The sequence below is a fragment of the Eptesicus fuscus genome, chromosome 4, assembly GCF_027574615.1.
Source record: "Eptesicus fuscus isolate TK198812 chromosome 4, DD_ASM_mEF_20220401, whole genome shotgun sequence".
Lineage (NCBI taxonomy): Eukaryota > Metazoa > Chordata > Mammalia > Chiroptera > Vespertilionidae > Eptesicus > Eptesicus fuscus.
This window is the reverse complement of record NC_072476.1, coordinates 53,857,531-53,879,951: the sequence shown is the minus strand read 5'-3', so window position 1 is coordinate 53,879,951 and position 22,421 is coordinate 53,857,531. Positions and strand designations below refer to the sequence as shown.

General features: G+C 37.8%; 1 protein-coding gene across 1 annotated transcript in view; it reads left to right on the top strand.

The window, feature by feature from the left end:
* The window catches only part of PPIP5K2 (diphosphoinositol pentakisphosphate kinase 2), a 66,081-nt gene extending 52,573 nt beyond the window's left edge, over positions 1 to 13,508 (top strand). Inside the window, exons 29-32 of the mRNA XM_028149791.2 lie at positions 195 to 257; positions 4,037 to 4,177; positions 9,638 to 9,763; positions 11,801 to 13,508. Coding sequence (XP_028005592.1) covers positions 195 to 257; positions 4,037 to 4,177; positions 9,638 to 9,763; positions 11,801 to 11,910 — 440 coding nt within the window. The 3' untranslated portion in view covers positions 11,911 to 13,508. The remainder of the gene's footprint in view (positions 1 to 194; positions 258 to 4,036; positions 4,178 to 9,637; positions 9,764 to 11,800) is intronic.
* The last annotated feature ends 8,913 nt before the right edge of the window (positions 13,509 to 22,421 follow it).

The window sequence follows — 22,421 nt, the reverse complement described above, 5'->3', positions numbered from 1 at the left end:
TTAAATACTTTGCCTCTTTCATCAAGTCATTTTACTTCTTCTAACTAGTATTTGGCTTATTACCTTCTCTCATTGTCCTTTCTGCATGTCACCTATTACTAACCTCCTTTTATATTTGTTTTTCCCCTTTTTTTTAAGTGTCTTTCTTTTGGTAGCTGTTACGAATTTCAGGTACCTGTTTTTCTCTTTCTCAGACGCCACACGCGGTTCTGCTGTTAAAAGGTTTTCTATCTCATTTGCTCGACACCCAACCAATGGTACGTTTTGCTTTTATTTTAAAAGATACTCCCCTGCTTCATCCTTTTTTATTTTTATTTTATTTCAATATTTGGGGTATACAGTATCATTCATTTCTCCATCCTTAATTTCAATTGGCATATAATTCCAGCTTATAATTCACCCAAAGTACTGATACTGTCTGGCTCCTCTTTTTAGCTCTAATTTACACAATAATTTAACACTACTCATCAGACTTTTATATGAACACAATGATGATGAGTTTTAATATTAAATCAGCACCTGAAAATTCCTTCTAATTTCTGAGGTGATCAGTCTACACAAAATTTTTTTAATTAGTATTATTTATTTTCTTAATTCATAATAATTTTAATTTGTTTTTGTTCCTAATTTCTTTTTTGAACACATGGTTGTTTTATTGAGCTATTTAACAAATAAAGAGCCACACTCATCAAATAGCCAAATGAGATGTATCTTTGAGACGTTCTTGGGAACCAGGGGATGCGGATTTCACTGTGTGGCATCATTTATCCCTGCCTTTTTGTCTGAAGCAAAACCCAACTTGGTCTGGAGCACTCTGAAAATTTCATCCAGCATTCACTTATATGTTTGCTGTTGTCAAGCAACCAGTTTCTTTTGGTACCACTGCTTTTTGTTAAAATTTGGAGAACCACTGATAGGAAGAAGACTAAGCTAAACATCTGGAAAGCCAATTCAATTAAATTGAGTTTTTGAGGCTGAATAGGAAGGTGTTTTGTGGCCATTATTTATCCACCGTATTGTTGCACTGCTGCAGCTTTTATACATGGAGCTTGTTCTTATGAGGCAAGAGGGAGTGTTTACTGATCATCCTATCTAATAAAGAGGGAATATGCTAATTGACTGCCCCGCCCTCAAAGATGGTGGCACCCACAGCCAATAAGGAGAGAATATGCTAATTGACTGCCCCGCCCTCAAAGATGGCGCTGCCCACAGCCACAAGATGGCAGTGCCCAGTCCCCTCAGCCCCACCAGGGCAGCAAGCACATGGCAAGCCTGGCTGCCTCTGGAGTCCCCCAGTCTCCTCAGCCCCCCAGCCACTCAGGGCCACCCAAGGTTCAGGTAACCAAGGCTGGCAGTGGCAGCAGCAGAGGTGTGATGGGGCGTCGCCTTCCTCTGACCACCGGTCGCCTCCCGCCCCTGAGGGCTCCCAGACTCTGAGGGGGCAACCCCCCTCCCGTGCATGAATTTTCATGCACCAGGCCTCTAGTTTTTAAATAATTCAGGATTAAGAATTTAAAAGAAAACATACAGGTTTTTATGGTTATCCAGAATAAAGGTATTTTTATTCCTGGAACATTTTTTTTCTTTTTAACTACTACTAAGTATTTCAAAAATTCAAGTCAGATCTTTAAAAAACTTGTATGAAACTAAGGGATTGAACACAAGTTTATCATTCTTCCCTTCTAGATCCTTTAATAGCACACCTAAATAACAATGCACTAATACTTCTTGAAGGTTGTATAAGATCTCATCCTCAAGAAGTAAAAATGTAGCCTCAAAGCTTAATGTGTTTTCCCTTCATTGTAGCTATCTAAATGCTACTTTTTAAAGAAAAAGATCCTTATTTGATACAACTTCAGCTTCTAAAGAACCTGCATGAGAATCGAAATCACAAGAAAAAAAGAAGTCATAAAATTCTAAGAGACCTTGCAGATTTAAGACTAAATATAGTTTTTGTGCAGAATGCTTGTGCTTATAGCCAGTATTGCAAGTTTTATATTGCAAGGAGTAATCTGTGTTTATTGAAGCTATTAAAAAAAGTACTGTTGTTAGATTTAACCGAAAGTATAATAATTTTATATTTCTTTGGCTTAGGCTTTTAAAGAATGTGGATATTCCACACATTGTGAGACTTACTGCATATAAAATGCATTTCGTTCAACTCAAGAAATATTTCTTTTGGGTCTTTTTTTTTTCCTTTTTTATATTGTGTTGTCTGATCTGTCCTATGAATTTTCATTTGACTCTTTCACTTTTTATTTTTCCTAACTTTCATGTTATTTCCGTCTTAACATATATCATGGACTTACCCCTGCCTCCATCTTTAGTTCAAGGAACGTGGTGAAACAAGTTATCTTCTGACAGTACTTTACCTTATTATCTGGGCCTCTGTGCTGAACATCTAAACCTCTGTAGGTGCTGGTTCGTTTCTTCTGTGGAATTTCTAGGCTTCAGTGGTATGTTTTCATAGCTTCTAAACATGACAGCAGGTGGCTTTTTAAATTGCTGCGCTAACCCTTTCATTGTGCATTAAAGGAAATGTTTTACTGGAGATAAATGTGGGGAAATGCAGTCCAGAAGAACTTGATTATATTGCCATTTGCCTGTTATAAAGTAACAGGCAAATGCAGGAAAATAGTTGTTACAGAAGACTTATAAACATTCTAAGGAAAGGATAAAAACCACATTGTTAATTGCAAAGAAAGGGTTAGCACTTATTTGCATGAATCTTATACTTAAAAAAATAATAATACTTGTGCAAACCTAATTTCTTTAGTGTTTAGGTGCTTTAGCTGCTCTTATGGTATTAATAGTTGTTGCTTTTTTAAAAAAGTACATGTATGTTCTGTCATACTTTGGTTTGCACCTGAAAATCAGACATTCCAATTTTGTAAATCCTTTGGTTATATTCATAGGAAGGCTAAATTCTTTTTAACCAAATTTTTCCTATTCCAGCTAAGAATTAAGCAGTTCTTGGGTCAATATTTTCTCCCAAAATTAAATAAATATGCCAGTGTTAAAATGAGCACATGCCTATTATAGAAGCACAATTTTGCAGCCCATTTGAGTTTAATTTTTACTTTTTAATTGATAATATTTGACTTTAATATAAAACTTTAAGTATTAAAAATATTTTCTTTGGAAGAAAATTAATTTGTGTTTTTGAAAGAATAGATGCAAAAGGACTTGTTATTTTGGTTGCATATGAAAGCAATTTTAAAAGCCATTCAGTTGAATATGTAGACAAGACATTTTTATAAAAGGCAAATAACCTAGATCCTATTTGTTTTAAAAGAAAACTCTATATTTAAACACTTTTGTTTTACTGATGGTATTAACACATATCTGCATGATTTGTTTCAAGAAATTTTTGTATTTCTGTGCCATTGTTGAATGCAAACATGTATATTTTGTATTTCTTTTTACTTGACCTAACTTCACCCAGCTAGCAATTCCCGATAATAGAATTATTGTGTTAATTCATTAAAGGTGGGTGAAATACGTTCTGGAATTTTAATCTCAGCATAAGTTAATGTTCTTTTGGGTTCATATTAGAGAGTATTGTTGGCCTTGGTAAGACTAGAAAAGTCTATAAAATCACTCTTGGCAAGTAATTACATATTGTTTTTCAAAAAATGTTACCTTTAGCATCCTGGCATCAGGGACACATCATGGCATCAGCTTATTCACCTCTCAAATAGAACTGCTGTTAAAATGTAAAATACTGGAAAATTGTAATTTTTTCTCTTTTTTCCCCAGGTATTTTTCTTTAAGTATTATTTTTAGATTTTATGAAAATACAGAATGAAATTGTGTGCATGCTGTACTATGTGATTACTTTAAAATGAAATCTGTGTCACATCTTGTTCCAGGCCTGTGTTGCATAGCATCTGGTGTCATGACTTCAGAGATCCGTGTGTTTGCATGTGCTAGACTACAAAGACCTAAACTGTCCAGTTCTAAACAATGCTCTGATTCCTTTTTAATTACTGATTTTTTTCAATATCCAACTTTAGTTTTTGCTTTTGTTTTCCAGGCTTTGAGTTGTATTCCATGGTGCCATCTATTTGTCCTCTAGAAACTCTTCACAATGCCCTGTCTTTAAAGCAGGTGGATGAATTTCTTGCTTCCGTTGCTTCTCCATCAAGTGAAGTTCCACAGACGGCCCCTGAGAGCTGTAGGAAAATTATTATTGTTATTTGATTTGGGGGATATAGATATTATCTAAATACAAAAAGAATTATAAAACAAACTCAAGTAGTGGTAGCAAATAGAATTTTAGGAGAGAAAGGGGTGTAAGGGAGCATTATTTGGAATTCTTTGTTGTAATATGTAATGTACCACTTTTTTTGACTCCTCTCAAAACTTTTGTGCAAAAGGGAAAAAAAAACTAAGGCCCCGCAATAGAAGTCAACAACATAATATAGAGTCAGGGTCTTTTTTTAACATTCCTATTATATGTCATTTTATAATGAACTTTTTAAAAAATTGTAAAATATTCCATATACATGCACACATGCCCATGGTAATTACTCATACTGATTCATAAAGAACTTTTGACTAAGAAGGAAGTGACTATAACATTTTTTTCAAATTATGTTCTTCAGAAAATATTCTGAAGAAATTGGTTTGTGTGTGTGATAAAAAGGGGTTTATGGCTAATTGAGTTTTGGAAACTGTGTTATCTCCTATAATACAGATTTTCTTACCGAAGAACCTTAGCTGTTGTAACTATACCTCTTGGAGTTACAACCCCTCTTGGAGGTATAGTACAACAGCTAAGGTTCTTCTGTAAGGAAACCTGTGTACCCAGATTTTCCAAAACTTATCATTTGAGAAAACATATTTTGGTAATACATTTAAACATCTTGCAGTACTATTCTAAAGGATTTCATTTTAGGAAATGTTCAGGGTTACATTTTAGGTGTGAGCTGTTGTCATTCTCAGCTCAATGAGATCCTTCTGCACATTGAAATTTCCAGTGTCAGATGCATTAGTTTTGGGAGACAGTGCTCTGCTTAGAGTTAAGAACCTGCTAGTTCTAATAATATCTTTAAAAAGATAAAAATTTTCTGTGTGCACTATTTTCCTTTTTGTAAGCAGAATGCTATAAATACGTTTCTTGGAAGAATAAAGCCGGAGGTCTTGGAATGAAAGCCACTTTCATATCTTGCTGTTACTCTCCTTCCTTTCCTGGGCCACCACATGTGCTTTTCGAGAGAATTCTGTTCACATGGTATTCTATCCAAATGGTGCCCCTGCATTTCTGCAGTAGAGTGGCCTTTCCCTTTTCCTCCACTTCTGATAGTAGAGGTCAACTTTCAGTCATTAATTGAAACAGAGAGGAATCTTGGTATGATCTAAAATATTTCACTTTAGGTTTTGGGAAGTAGGCTTTAATTTCAAAAATTACATATGAAATGAAAGAATGTAGAGTAGATATCAATACTAATTATTTTTTTAAATAAATCTTTATTGTTCAGATATTACAGATATTCCTCTTTTTTCCCCCATAGCTCCCCTCCACTTGACCCCCCCCCTCATCCCATGCCCTTACCCCCCGCCACTGTCCTCATCCATAGGTGTAAGATTTTTATCCAGTCTCTTCCCACACCCCTCACGCCCCCTTCCCCCCGAGAATTGTCAGTCCATTCCCTTTCTATGCCCCTGATTCTATTATATTGACCAGTTTATTCTGTTCATCAGATTTTTTATTGATTTGATTTTTAGATTCACTTATTGATAGATATATATTTGTTGTCACTTTGTTGTTCATAATTTTTATCTTTACCTTTTTCTTCATCTTCCTCTTCAGAAAGAACACCCTTCAGCATTTCATATAATCCTGGTTTGGTGGTGATGAACTCCTTTAGCTTTTTCTTGTCTGTGAAGCTCTTTATCTGACCTTCAATTCTAAATGATAGCTTTGCTGGGTAGAGCAATCTTGGTTGTAGGTTCTTGCTATTCATCACTTTGAATATTTCTTGCCACTCCCTTCTGGTCTGTGTAGTTTCTGTTGAGAAATCAGCTGACAGTCATATGGATAATCCTTTGTAGGTAACTAACTATTTTTCTCTTGCTGCTTTCAAGATTCTCTCTTTGTCTTTTGCCCTTGGCATTTTAATTATGATGTGTCTTGGTGTGATCCTCTTTGGATTCCTTTTGTTTGGGGTTCTGTGCGCTTCCTGGACTTGTAAGTCTATTTCTTTCACCAGGTAGGGGAAGTTTTCTGTCATTATTTCTTCAAATAGGTTTTCAGTATCTTGCTCTCTCTCTTCTTCTGGAACCCCCGTAATTCTGACGTTGGTACGCTTGAAGTTGTCCTAGAGGCTTCTTACACTATCTTCAAATTTTTGGATTCTTTTTGCTTTTTGCTTTTTTGGTTGAGTGTTTTTTGCTTCTTTGTATTTCAAATCTTTGACTTGATTCTTGTGTTCCTCTAGTCTACTGTTGGGTCTCTGTATAATATTTTTTATTTCAGTCAGTGTATGTTTAATTTCTGGTTGGTCCTTTTTCATATCTTCGAGGGTCTCGCTAAATTTATCGGCCTTTTCTAGGAAATTCTTGAAAAACTTTATAACCATGGTTTTGAACTCTATATCCAGTTGTTTGTTTTCCTCCATTTCTTTCGTTTATGATCTGTTTCTTTGTCTCCACATTTTCGCTGCTTCCCTGAGTTGGTAGGGTAGCTTTGTGTGCTAGGTGTCCTATATGGCCCAGTGGGTCGGCCTCCTCAGTTACCTGAGGTGGGCACTCTTGGTGCACCCCTTGTGGACTGTGTGTACAGCCTTGTGGTAGTTAAGTCTTGATTGTTGTTGGTATCACTGGGAGGAATTGACCTCCAGGCCAGTTGGCTGTGAGGATCAGCTGTGTCTATGCCGGGAGAACTTCTATGCTGGAGACAGCCTTATGAGACAAGACTTGCAAAATTGCAAAAGCTCTGTGCTCAGCTTGGATGGGGCAGAGTCTCAGGGCTGAACAGACAGTCTTGGCTTCCTGTCAGCCCTGCCCTATGAGGCCCCTGGGTCTCATTGTCCCTTGGTAATCGCTGCAAGCACCTCTGAGAGAAAGCCACCTTCGAGTTTCGCCCGGTGCCAGACAGTCCAGTTTCTCCCCCAATGACTCTGGATTCCCAGATTCTCTCCCAGAACTGGAGTTTGGCGCAGTCAGGAGCTTCTGGTTCCCTCAGCTAGAGAAAGCCAGTGGCACACTCAGCAGTCAGTCCTCTTTGCGCGCACTTGTGTGCGCGCCTCCAGACCTCTGCATTTTGCGGCTCCCCTGAGTTTCCGCCTGACAGTCCAGATTTCCCCTGTAAGAGCCTGGGTCCTCAGGGGCTCGCCCAGACTGGGGTTCAATGCAGTCGGAACTGGGGTTCAGTGCAGTCGGGAGCTTCCTTCTCCCTCCCGCCAGAGAAAGCCAGCCAGGCACTCAGCCGCCCTTCCTCTCTGCGTGCGTGTCTCCGTACCTCAGCCCTTTGCAGCTCCTCTGGTTCTCTGTGAGCTTTTCTCTTTCCTTCTAGTTGTAGAATTTCCACTCAGCCAGCTTTCCTGTGGTTCTGGATGATGTCTGTTCTGTCTTTTAGTTGTAGTTTTGAAATTATTGTGCGAGGCAGCAGTGTAGGTGCTTACCTATGCCGCCATCTTGGCTTCTCTCAGTCGTTTTGTCTTTTAGTTGTAGTTTTGGTGTGGTTGTGAGAGGCAGCATGTACAGGTGTATACCTTATGCCGCCATCTTGGTTTCCGGTATCAATGCTAATTAGAATTTAGAAGGTTTTTAAGGAATGACTTAAAGATAATAGCAGCAGTAATAATGGGTTTGTTTTGGAAAATATTTTGGTGAAATATGTACAAAAAGGTCTTTTTTAAGGTTTATTGTGTGGTGCTGTTATTTTCTGATGGCTTTATATCTGTGGTTAGTGAATTTAGTTCATCAGAGTGTATACTGAGGTAAATAAATGAAGAATATTAAATTCCTTTTTCAGTTCTAATAAGCTCTCCTCTATATCATGGATACAAGATGTAGTCCAATTAATGTGGCTCTCTTAAATTTTCATGCCATTACTTACTAAAGGAACTAGGTAAGAAAGTAAATATTGTTAATGCAGTTCATAGAATTGGGTGAACTTTAGAATTAATCTAGTTCATTGGTCTTCAGACTATATTCCCAAGTGCTTTTGGAAGCTCCAGAGAAAGAGAGGGGTACTGAATGTGTCTTTCAGGGCTTCTTCAACTAGAGCAGTGGTTGGCAAACCGCGGCTTGCGAGCCACATGCGGCTCTTTGGCCCCTTGAGTGTGGCTCTTCCACAAAATACCACGGCCTGGGCAAGTCTATTTTGAAGAAGTAGCGTTAGAAGAAGTTTAAAAAATTTGGCTCTCAAAAGAAATTTCAGTCCTTGTACTGTTGATATTTGACTCTGTTGACTAATGAGTTTGCCAACCACTGAACTAGAGTATTTGCTTTGATCCATTTTATTTAACATTTGAGAAAAGGTTACTGTTTAAAGGAAAACACTTAGAATGACACTGCTAAAAAATCAACCAATTTGTGGTCAAGCAAGACTACAACCCAGGTCTTCTAAAATGTATGGGTTTCCTTATTGTTTCTGAATATTCAAATAGGATGCCAGTTATGATAGAAGTATCTGAATCCTGTATTTTATAGTGTAATTGCAGAATTAATATTTAGTAATCACAATATACAGGGTGGGGCAAAGATAGGTTTATAGTTGTTCGTATAGAAAAAGTACAATAATTAATAAATAATAATATAGTAATAAACTAAGTGTTTCATGTACTCACAGCTATAAACCTATTTTGCCCCACCCTGTATTTATATTATTTATACTTAATTCCCTAATTTGTCAAGGAAGTAAGTAGCATCATAATATAGAACTATTTTGATTTTGTGGTGTTACAAGGAAAAAAATATTAATCTTCTATCATTACAAAAGTTTTTTTTCCTAACCTTGGACAAAATTACTTTTGTGGTAACTAGATGGTTTATAATGGGGCACTGACAGTATCAGATTGAGGGAAAAGGTGTGGGAATGCCAACTGGATAAGTTAGAGCTGGAAGTTAACACAATCTGTACAATTCCCTTGCATGAAGATACATCTTAGCTGGGTAATATAGGAAGACAATATGGTTTATTTAATTACTTGTAATCTAGTTAGTTTATTCTTAAATAGGATCGTTCATAGATGAATCTATTGTGTTTATTTATTTCTGAATCTCTACTTGATGTTTTTGAGAGAGAAACAGTTTGGGACTCTGTCTTCTGTTACTAGCCAATAAAACTATGCTATCAGCTGTCATCCCTTAAGAATCTGAGTTTCTATTAGGGCAGGATAAAATTGTTGCTCTATTCTTATTGGCATTCCTTGGAGAATGCTGTCAAATGCTTATTGTTTACAAGATAAACAGAACATGTATTTGACTAAGAGTATGAGAGAAGGTCCTATAGGAAAGAGGAATTTGCTGAATTTATTCTGAAAACCGTGTCTTGTCAGTTTTCCCCTATTATTTATTGTGTATAAACATATATCTGTGAAACATGTCATAAGAAATTTTCTAAAATGTAAAGATGGAATTGACATAAAATTATTGAATTACCACTGTTTTTGTTTGTTTTTTCCAGCCTCCACAGCTTCACGTTCCAGTCCAGTAATGAGAAGAAAAATATCTTTAAATACATATACACCTGCAAAGATCCTCCCAACACCACCAGCTACCTTAAAGAGTACTAAAGCAAGCAGCAAACCAGGTTAGGCATATGTGTGAATTTATAGATTCTGTATAGCAATTAGCTTGCTTTTTAACTGTGTAATCTATTTTAAGTGGGATCATTACACTTTAAGAAGTTAATTGATCCTAACAGTTAAAAAATCTTACTATAGCTCTGGCCGGTGTGGCTCAGTTGATTGGGCATCATCCTATGCACCAAAAGGGTGCTGGTTCAATTCCTGGTCTGGGCACATCCCTGGTAGGAGGCATGCTGGAGGCAGCTGATCAATGTTTTGCTCTCACATCAATGTTTCTCTCTCTCCATCTCCCTTCCTTTCTTTCTAAAAATCATTTAAAATATATATTTTTAAAATCTTACTGTAGCCTCTTGATATATATGCATTTTTCTCTGTTGTCTTCTCCTTCCCCCACATCTGTTAATAAAATGTATTGCATACTCATACATTTTTCCAAACTAATTTATGGACTGTCTTCCTTTGGTTTTCTGTTAAGCTTAGGCATCATTTTATATGAAAGGGTGTTTTAGGAGGCGGTGGGGAGGGGTAATAACTTGTTATTGTTCACTTTTACCTGTTATTTTCATTATACTGTCAAACCCATCTAGTAAATTTTTATTCCAGATATTTTTTCTTTAATTTTAGACATTCTTTTTTATTCTTTATAGTTTTTCTTCAGAGATTTTCTATATTTTTTTCATTATAAGCATATTTTATTTTGTTCTTAAACATAGTTAAAATAGTTGCTTTCAAGTTCTTGCCTGCTAATATGGCTGACCTCAGAATTAGTCTTTATGAATTTACCCATTGTCAAGGAGGAAGATGTTTTCCTATTTTTTCATATATTGAATATCTTGGATTATATCCTAGACATTATGAATGATATATTATAGAAACTTTGGACTCTGTTATTTCTGTTATGTTCCTCCAAAGAGTATTGGGTTGTTTTGGTTTTTCTCAAGCAGAGAGTTAACTTTGACTGACCTCAAGTTGCAAAACTCTGCCCCTTGAAGTGGCTGACAGCTCCACTGTCACTCACTTTTTTAGGCCTTAGCTGGAATTCTTAGAGCTTGCTCTACTCATGCCATACATTTAATCTGTTTTATACAAAGAATTGGAGGCTCTCTGACTTTCCAGCAGCTGTAGTTTCCCAATACTCGTCTTCTGGTTCTTCATGCTAGTATGACAGAGTTTTATGTTGGAGTGTTAGCCATTTTACATGGTGCACACTGGATCCTGTCCTTGGGCCAAAAGCTTTTAAAAAGGGAGTTGGGAGTTAGGGGTGGGTTTGGGGGAGATATACATCTCATGATGTTCACTTCTGTCAAGTGTTGATTTTTTTCCAGTATGTGCCTGCCTTTGTTCACTGTTCAGTGTCTTCAGGTAGTTGTTTTCATACTTTATTCAGACTTAATACTTGTTATGTGCAGGAAGATTGGTCTGACACGAGCCTACCCATTTATATAGAAGTGTAACTCAGCTTAGAATTGCTTTTTGATAACTCACTAGAGTATGATGTTGGTTTGCATGTAGAAGGATGAGTCCTAAGCCAATAAATTTTCTAGTTTTCTAGCCTTTTAACTTTTTAAATAGGGATGAGATAGGAGATATAGGAGAAAATAGATGTTTACTGGGAAAATGATGACTTCGGTTCTAAATATGTTAAGTTTATGTTTCCTGTTAGATATCTATATAGAGATTTCTAGTAGGATAATTTTAATATTAGATCGTAAAGTAGGGGAAAGGCCTGGGCCAGAATTATGAATTTGAGTGTTGTTAGCACAATAGATGTTAGTTAAAAATGATGGAATAAATGAGTTTCCCAGGAAGAATGTAGAGGGAAAAGAAAAAATGTGTTTGGTGAATGCAGCCCATTGACATTACTTTTCTGTATTGGTGTTGAATTCTCAAAAGTTAAAAATGCTCTATTAAATGTTTGCAATGTTTCATTTACATTATAGTAACAACATAAAGTTTATTATTTTGTCACTCATCAGTATTACTTACCCTTTGGTTGCTTGTGAAAATCTAAGCAATAGTTCTTTTCTTTTTTTGTTTAGCTACCAGCGGACCTTCTAGTGCAGCTCCTAATACCTCATCCCGAAAAAAGATTATAAGTAGCAAAACAGAAGTGCATGAACACAAAAAAAACACTGGGAAGAAGAAATAAAATCTTCTTAGCCGGAGCTAGAAATCCTTACACTTACAAAAATCATGTGTTCATTAGAAAAAAACGTGATAAGCCTTGGCTAAAAACTGTCAAAGCAAGTAATTTCTGTTTCTTCTTCTACATCTCTGTATTCATTTAAAAATATATTGAATCTAGAGAATTCTTTGTATAGTTTCAGGTAAGAAACCTTTGCCATGATATGGAAATGTTTAAAACCATGTTTATTAGCATTTTATGAGTAGCAAAACTTATGGTGATAGAGGTCTGTTGTTCTGAATATGATGTTTACCGTATGCCTGTGGGAAGAAAAGGAACATGAACGCCCAGCTGGCCTGTACCGGTGTGGCTCCAGTAATGCTGTTTAATGAAGAATCTGTGAAGTGGCCTCTGTACTCACTTTCAGTATCATGGATTGTATCTCAGCTATAAAACCTGTAGCTTGGGTTGAAATTTGATGGTCAGGATTACATATTTCAGGCTTTAAAAAAGTACATTTCCAAAGAGATATTGACCATTTAGATTACAAACTCCCCCCACCCACCAGTTGTTACAATTACATATATGCTGCAATATTTAATAACTGGAGTTATAGGATATGGATTATTTTTTTCAATCTATGCTTTGAATTTTTTTATTGTGTGTTATTTAAAATATTACAGATACAGCTGGGATAGCTACACCTTTATGTGCATAAATTTGTATATTAATTTGTAGAAAATGTTTTCTTTATATATTTTCTTACCATAAGGTGCTTTTGTTCATCAGGAAAATTTTGCTCCACAAATTGGCAAGAAAGTCATCCTTAGAGTGTCTTTTTAAGAGATATAGGTGACAAGTTATAAATGTAACATTTATTTTCAGTTCTTTTTAGATCTAAGGAACTCAGTTCAGAAATAGAATTCATCAATGTGAGAAGACTATCTAAATTCTGTAGTTAGTACAGATTATACATAGCATCTGTTTTTACTCCATCCTTATCTCTAGTCTATCAGTTGATTTCACTAAGAAAGCTTAAAGATTGAGGATTTGAAGTAAATGCTTTTTTCAAGTGATTAGATTTCAAAGGGAAATTAAGATTGTGTTGTGATTTCATCTATGATGTGAAAAAAAATATTATCCTTGGTGCTTTTTTTCCTCTGCGCAAATAGTTAATTATATGCCACTTATAATGACTTAAACTGTAAACCAAACAATACAACCTGATAAGAATTCCATGCATTGCCAGTCAGGTACTTAAACTGCTAAAGCGTTAGCTTGAAATTTATAGTTATAAAATTATTGAATTCTCATATGAATACAACTATTACAGTTCTTCAAAAGAGACTCTACTAACCTTAAATCAACATATATGAACTGACTTTTAGAAAATAATCATATTACATGTTTTAAAAGGTACCAGATGTGAAATCACAAATATATACAATTATGTAAGTTCATATACTTCACATGAATGTAAATGTATTATACAGAGACATGTCTTGTAAACAGTCGAATGTATCTAAGCTTTTTGTATGTGAAAATGTGGTTAATGTGCTCATAGTGGGAGTTAGGAACCTACTTTTATTTTTTAAGTGAATTAAAATATTTTATTTCCAGAATCAGAGACTGACTTAAATGGCAAATTATTATTTGTTTCTACATCCACCCATCCTCCTCCCCCTGTAATCACCACACTGTTTTCCTGCCCATGAGTTCTTTCTCTTTTTTCTTTTTTGTTCAACAATAACCCCCACCCACACCCCCGCACCAGAGCTGTTTGTCTGCTCTCTATCTATGAGTCTGTTTCTCTTTTGCTTATTAGTCCAGTTTATTCATTAAATTCCACATATGAATGAAATCCTCTGCTACACTTCAATGTGATAGGGCCAATCTGTGTGGTCATCTGTCTACTTCTGAATGAGTAACGTTCTCCAGGAGAATGCTGGTTGTGGAGATGGTACTGGGCCATGTTCCCCCAAAGCTTCAGCACTGTTGGTATTTGGGACCAGATAATTCTTCCTTGTGGGAGGATGTCCTGCACATTGTACAATGTTTAGCAGTATCCCTGTGCCAAGCTGCAAGGATTGAGGTCATCAGTTAAGACAGTGAGCCAAAATGAAAACAACAAGTCTTTATTCACTTACTGTGATAATCTAAGCAAGAGGCCAAAAAGAAATGTAGTGCTGGCTCCTCGTTGTGGCATTTTCTGCCGCGGAATAGGCAAGGTCAATCAAATGGCATGTGGTTCAGATGGAGGAAATGGTCTCACTGCTGGCAGCACTGTACTAAAGGTTCCTGCCATTTTATGAACCCTGGAGACTGGGGGCAGGGGGAGGGGGACGGGTTAGGAGTGGAATCTCAGTGAAGACAGCTAAAAGGTGTCTCAGTCAAGGTCCGCTGATCAGGAGGCCTTTGGAGTTGCCTGGGTTAGGAACACAGGTATGCATATGAGATGCTGGCTCAGGGGGCCTGACTCCTTGACTACAGCTCTCTTGGAAGACTGTGGGTAGAACAGTCTTCTATGAAGCCTGCTAGGCAACACCTTTGTAACTGCCTATGGCAAGGCCTGAAAGATCACTTAGGATTTTGGTCTGGAGCCAGTCTCTTTATTCTGCATCACAGCTGCAAAACCTGTAGTGTGGGTTGAAATTTGATGGTCTATGTGTCTGTAGCATCCCCCTAAACTGTGAGAATCAAAAATGTCTCCAGACATTACATTATGTCTCTTGGGGGGCAGAATCACACCCAGTTAAGAACCACTGCCCTACAGCACAAGATGGTGTGACGAAAAGATGGATATATGACCCAAGTTAGGGTTCAGGTAGAAAGGGTGGGAGAGATGGATAACATGAATAATCAACAATGTACACCATATTATATTATTTTATCTATGTTTACTATAGGTCTCTCTTCCACTAGTGGTTTTCTTAACTCTAATTTTGAAATACATTTTAAGTTTTTTAGATGCTATTGACTCCTTGATAATTGAGCAATGTCCAATTAGTATACTTAATGCTTTCTTCTGCCTTTCCTCTATTGTAGTTTTATTTGATTGTATTATTTCTTTGGTTATTCTTGTGTTTAACTTTGTGCCTATAAATATGTTTATACCTTTATTACATGCTTAGCAATTTAAATGCTTTATTTTGAATCCCTGCTTAATTGAGATGAAAAATCATTCCACTTTATCTCCTCTTTGCCTTCTCATAATTTAATGTATTTCTGGGATGGCTTTATTTTTTCTTTTCTTTTCTTTTCTTTTCTGAACTCTGTTAGTTCATATTGCATTTCCTATGGTTGTTTTGCCATAGTCATTCTGACCACCTATATCTATCTCTGTATGAACTGTTTGTTTCCTTAAGTTCTTTGAGTTATGACAGTATATTTGGTCACATATTTCATGTGCTCAGTGGACTCATTTTTTTTCTTTATTTTTATTTATTTATTTTTAATGAATCTTTATTGTTCAGATTATTACAGATGTTCCTCTTTTTTCCCCCCATAGCTCCCCTCCACCCGGTTCCCACCCCACCCTCTACCTTTACCCCCGCCCCCACTGTCTTCATCCATAGGTGTACGATTTTTGCCCAGTCTCTTTCCACACACCCCCCATATCCCTTTCCTCCCGAGAATTGTCAGTTCACTCCCTTTCTGTGCCCCTGATTCTATTATATTCACCAGTTTATTCTGTTCATCAGATTTTTTATTCACTTGATTTTTAGATTCACTTGTTGATAGATATGTATTTGTTGTCACTTTGTTGTTCATAATTTTTATCTTTACCTTTTTCTTTGTCTTCCTCTTAAAGAATATCATTCAGCATTTTATATAATACTGGTTTGGCGGTGATGAACTCCTTTAGCTTTTTCTTATCTGTGAAGCTCTTTATCTGACCTTCAATTCTAAATGATAGCTTTGCTGGGTAGAGTAATCTTGGTTGTAGGTTCTTGCTATTCATCACTTTGAATATTTCTTGCCACTCCCTCTGGCCTGCATAGTTTCTATTGAGAAATCAGCTGACAATCATATGGGTGCTCCCTTGTAGGTAACTAACTATTTATCTTGCTGCTTTTAAGATTCTCTCTTTGTCTTTTGCCCTTGGCATTTTTAATTATGATGTGTCTTGGTGTGATCCTCTTTGGATTCCTTTTGTTTGGGGTTCTGTGCGCTTCCTGGACTTGTAAGTCTATTTCTTTCACCAGGTAGGGGAAGTTTTCAGTCATTATTTCTTCAATAGGTTTTCAGTATCTTGTTCTCTCTTTTCTTCTGGCACCCCCATAATTCAGATGTTGGTATGCTTGAAGTTGTCCCAGAGGCTTCTTACACTATCTTCATACTTTTGGATTCTTTTTGCTTTTTGCTTTTCCGGTTGGGTGGTTTTTGCTTCTTTGTATTTCAAATCTTTGACTTGATTCATGGTATCCTCTAGTCTGCTGTTGGATCTCTGTATATTATTCTTTATTTCAGACAGTGTATGCTTAATTTCTAATTGGTCCTTTTTCATATCCTTGAGGGTCTCACTAAATTTCTCAGAGGTTTCTAGAAGATTCTTGTGTAACCTTATAACCGTGGTTTTGAGCTCTATATCCAGTAGTTTGTTTTCCTCCATTTCTTTCATTTGTGACCTGTTTCTTTGTCTCCGCATTTTGGCTACTTCCCTGTGTTGATAGAGTGGCTTTCTGTGCTATGTGTCCAATAGGGCCCAGTAGCTCAGCCTCCCCAGTTACCTGAGGTGGACACTCTTGGTGCACCCCTTTGTGGGCTGTGTGCACAGTCTTGTTGTAGTTAAGCCTTGATTGCTATTGGTGTCACTGGGAGGAATTGACCTCCAGGCCATTTGGCTGTGAGGACCAACTGTGTCTACAATGGGAGAACTTCTGTGCTGGAGACACCCTTATAGGGCAAGACTTGCTTTAGTGGGGCTTTGGCGCTCACTGAGTCTGCCCCCTGAGTGTATCTCTTATGGATGTGAAGAGTTGTAATCTGGATGGTCTCACTCTGACCACTGAGTACACTGGCTCTTGGATTTCAAAGGAGATGCAAAGTTAGCCACTGCCTGAGGCCACCCAGCAGGAGCTACAGAGAGATTTGCAGCTTCCTCCTCTTTGTTTGGGGTTTGGAGGTGCCCAGATGAGGCCCAGCTGTGAAGCAATGCAAGCTGCTGTCCAGCCTTGGGCCTTCTTTTGGAGGCTCAGGCTCTCTGACCCAGCTGCAGTTTGTTAGGTTTTAGATTGCAAAAGACCAGACCATTCATATGCAAAAGCCTCTGCGCACAGCTTGGGTGGGGTGCGGTCTCAGGGAATCACCAGGGCAGAGTAAACAGGAATGGCTGCCCCAAAGAGATCCCCAGGTCACGGCACCGTGCAGGAACAATGATTGCTGCAAGCACCTCTGAGAGAAAGCCGCCCTCGTGTTCCAACCCGATGCCAGACAGTCAGTTTCTCCCCATATGAGTCTGGGTCCCCAGAGTGTCACCCAGAACTGGAGTTCAGAGCAGTCAGGAGCTTGTATCTCCCTCCCGATTGAAAAGCCAGCCGTGCACTCAGTTGCCAGCCCTCTCCGTGTGCGCGCCTCCGTACCTCTGCACTTCCGTAGCTCCTGTGAGTCTCAGTGTGCTTTTCTCTTTCCTTCTAGTTTTATAATTTCCACTCAGCCAGCCTTCCCGTGGTTCTGGATGATATCCGTTTTTAGTTGTAGTTTTGATGTGGTTGTGCGAGGCAGCAAGTTCAGGTGTTTATCTATGCCGCCATCTTCAGGAACTCCTTTTTTTTATTTTTTTAAAATATATTTTATTGATTTTTTTTACAGAGAGGAAGGGAGAGAGACAGAGAGTTAGAAACATCAATGAGAGAGAAACATCGATCAGCTGCCTTCTGCACACTCCCTGCTGGGTATGTGCCGCAACCAAGGTACATGCCCTTGAGCAGAATTGAACCTGGGACCCTTGAGTCCGCAGGAGATGCTCTATCCACTGAGCCAAACCAGTTAGGGCTCATTTTTTTTCTTTTGAATGGTTTTATCTGCTATTGTTTCTCCTGTTTCTTTCCTCCTTTTATTGGAGTGTTTTTGTATGAGTGCTATGCAGTTTCATTCTCCATTATTACTCATCTTTAAATGAGGCAAGTTTCCTTCTGGCTCACCTATTGGATATAAACATATATGATGGGTAGGTCAGCACTTTGGGCTAACAGTTCTTTCAGAGTTATAGTGAGCTGCCTTTGATGGGATTGTGGATCTGCAGGAACTGTTTTAGGCTTTTATTCTCTCACCTTTGGAGTCTCTTTTCTCCCATCCCTCTCCTCTCCAGGCCGCTGCTTATGAATGTGATGTGTCTGCATTTGCTCCTTTGGCTTTTTCTCTCTTGCTCCTCCCTTGATACCAGGCAATATCCAGAAAGCCCCCTACTGCTGGCACTCGCTCATCTCCACTGTTTCAGGCAAAGAATTGGTTTGCCCCTCAGATTATGCCATTGATTTTAGAGTCTTGTTCTAATGACTGAGATCTGAAACTATAAACATTCTCTTTAGGCATCTTCCTGTGTGACCTTTCCTCCCTTTGTTACCTCTTTCTCATATGTTGTGGTTAAGGTTACAAGTGTCTTCTAATTTTGTTGAAGACAATATATATTGGTTTTATATATAGGGTTAATTTTTTGTTGGGAAGTGATTTCTCTTTTGTTTTTAAACTGGGCATTACATCTTTTGTTACTATAATAAGAAGAAAAAGGAGGAAGAGGAAAAGGAGAAGCCCCTGTCTTTCCATTACAGTTATATTTTTTAAAAGAAGTTAATAATGCCAGTCCTGCCTGCAGTAACATGTTGTCAGGATCCAATATAATTTGGAAACTGTAAAGAGAAGAACATATTTGAAGCATTTTGTGTATTCTTTTGTTGTAATAGAGTTGTTTATGGTTCAAGTATCAACCAGGCCTCTGTTTTCAATGGTATTTCAACATTTTTGCTGTCAAGGATGTTCTAGACAGCTCTCAATACTCTTTTAAGGTTGCTCTTGTTGTCACGGGAACAGCCTGCCTAGTAACAATTGGACAAACCAACCAACAAACAAAATACCCCAAGGTTACTGGCATCTTTCCCTTTTAAAAAAAATCTTTAAAATAAGACAATACAGTAATTTGTAAAGAAGAGTTTTAAGAAAACACAACAATATTTAACAAAGTAAAGTCAGGTCTGCCCCCTCACCCATCCACTTCATATTGTGTGTGGTGTGAATGACACAGTTGTGTGATAATGGCTGTACAGTTTAGACACTTATTTTAAAGAACTGATAAGGATGGATCTCCATGAGGAAAGAAAGCTATTTCTTTAGCATTCTATATAAGATGCATTAAGAGTACTTGATATATGGAAGGATGATTTTTTTAAAGAAAATAACCATGTGCCTTCTGAAAGTGGTTTTGCTACTTTAAAAAAAAAACAACACATAGATTTTTCTCAAGCTAGTCAATGCCACTAGCAGTGATAAAGATGGATGGATGGAAGGGTGAGTGGGTGGGTGGATGAATGGATAAAAGAGAAAACAGAGAAAGTGAAGGAGAGGTGAGACAGAATAAAAGAACACAGGCTCTACTACAATTAAAAAAACAACGTAATTGCTGATGTGAAGAAATTGGAAGCCAAATAATTAAAGAATGCCTCTCACTACACATAGGAATGCTAATTTGTCCTAGAATGCCTGGCTCAAAATTGATGACAATAAAATGAGACCTGGGAGTCACAAATGTTAAAATCTTCCACAATTTTGTATAACTGATTCTTCATTGGTTTTTTAGGAACATGTTTGACAGTCTCATATTCCATACCTCCTCCCAGTGGGATAGTTGGAAAAACCACAAAGAGAATAAATCATACAATAGTCCTCATATTGGAAGGGAACAGAGTCTGCTCCACCTGGGGGAAACGTAATCAACTTTTTAACAGATGAAAATAGAATAATGTCTAATAAATAGACAGCTCAAGGGAAACACGGAGTCATTTCAGAAGCCCTATAAGAAACGGTAAGTGTCCAGCTTGGAGTCAGGTGACTAAGATGCCACCACATGCTCGTTACACAGCTTGGGCAAGACCACAGCACTGGACAGGTGGATGCTTTAATCCAGTCTTTGGCAATGAAATGTGTGCATGTGATAACATATATTGAGTTTTCTAGTTATAATGGTTTTCTCTACACTTTTCAAAGCCTCTTCAGGAAAGACCAAGGCCATTGCTGTAACGGGTATGTATAAGGGTCCAAGAAAAAGGAGACCTGAGTTTGAATCTCAGTTCTGCTACTGGGAGACTGCACTGCTCCAGACTTTGCTAGGCCCCAGTTCCCTTACCTCTGCCATCTACAGGCCACTTCATTCCAAAATCTGTCTGAACTTGTGTTTCCTTCTCTTCTTCCTCAGAATTCTAGACCCTTAACCATTCCTCCTATTACCAGCTCCTTCCTTCGTCATAGTTAAGTGTTTTTTGAACACTAATTGGTAGATAGCCTAACTAACAAAAAAGGTAGTGGACTGATTCCCATTACCACTCCCTCTTGCTCCCCAGAGGATCTTTTGAGGAATTTACAGTTAATACAATTAATGCTACAATATTTATTATAATAATTTTGAGAATTATCAATCTGAGAATATTTATGTAATGGCCTCTTTCTGTTACCCAGAATGCATTTAGTTCTGCATGTTAGTTGATATTGTAAATGCAAACTAATGTTTCATATTAGTTTAAACAAATGAAATATATTATAAAAATGCTTTGACAATAAAAAATATATACTCAGTATCAATCTGGGTAGTCTAGCCTGATAGATTTGAGTAAAAGCAGTTGACTGTGGGGGACATTTTTGTGTGTATAGAATATGATTCATATTCCTACTACATGTGCATTATTACCCTTGTCTGGATTGGCTGTTAAAACTGATAACTGTAAAATTGATTTGTAAAATTATCTAGGTTCTCACCTCTCTCTCACAGTCTATAATGTTATGAGTCTAAGAAAGGCCTTTTTCTTGTTACCTTTGCCCTCTGTATTCTGAGTAATGCTGCAACCACAGATAAGTATCTATCTTGCTCTGTGAGGAAGAATAGACCTGATATAATGTTATCATAAAACCAGGTTATAACTCATTTTGACCCCCCAAAAAAATCATCCCAGAAAACTAGTGAGTGATCCACAAGAATCAGATGACCTCATATTACTGGGTTGGGCCAGGAGGGTGCTACATAAGCAGAAAAGCTGTTTGCCTATAAGGTGTGAGAATTTGGGAGGAATTTTTCTGCTCAAAATAACACCTCCTTGCTAGATCTAGTGCCTGAAATGTCAACATGCCATCCTATTAAGGGGATGTGGGCGGGCGGGAGGGGGGCTCATTAAAAAACCTTGGTGAACTCCTTTTCAGAACACGTAGATAGCCCCCTTTTAAATGCAAATGCCCTAGGAAGGCTTACCTCACTAATCCAGCCATTAACCCCATAATTAATCAAATGCTTTTCTCACAGTCCTCAGAGAACAGGCATTCCTTCACTAAATGTGTGCTGAGTGCTGAACATAAAGCAGTTACTGTGCTCAACCTGGTGATACAAATCTAAAAAGTCCTGTTTCCATCCCACAAGAAATGTACTGGCTAGTAGGGATCTAGTGCTCTAAAGCAATCATAGAATGAATCCATGGCAAAATGACTGAGGAACTTCCAATTCCAAACACTTAAAAAGTCTAGATAAAATATTTATTTTGGAAATACATGTAACAGCTTCAAAGCCAGACATTAAAGCCAGAAGTTATCACAAATGTAAAAGGAATCAACAGCTAAATCAAGCTTGAAGTACTTCTGTCCAAGGGATTCAAAGGGCACCTCAATCCCGGGTTTTTCAGAGCTGATTGATTTGGTTAACATGAGCTATAGCTAATGGCACTCTTGAGGAGGCATAACAGGAGCTGAGGTTGCAGACTACACACAAGGCGAGTTGCTGGAGCTGGGCTCCATTCATAAGGGGGAGAGCCCCCATCCCTGATTTTCTAAGAATTATACCAGTACCGTGGAATAGTTGTCAGACATTTAAAGCATTCCAAACGCAGTCTCAAATGCTTCAATGGGTATCATGAACCAAGCTAGTAAGTGAGATTGAATATTAATAAAAGGATCACTCAAAAATGATTAAAATTTACTAGATTTACAAATGGAATAATGTTATCTTCGCATCAACTTAAATGCTTAGGGATTTTGAAATTGTTAGCTTTGCTAAATTGAGCATTTTAAAAACCAAAGTGCTCTGTGAATTTTTTGTGTGCCCCCAGGGTGCCCTCGAGGGCATCAGAGAACCCACATTCAGAGAGTCCCCTGCCCTTTCGCTCCTCGCTGGGCAGGTTGCTCCCTAACTCCCTAAACCCCTATCCTCTGTTTGCCTGTGTAAGCTCCAATTTCCCCAGGTTCTATGCCCGTGTCTTCCTCTGAATCACAGGGTAGCACCGTCACACTCAGAGGACTCGGTGTTCTCTGAGGAGGGGAGAAGGGTGAGCATGTGAGGGGCTGGG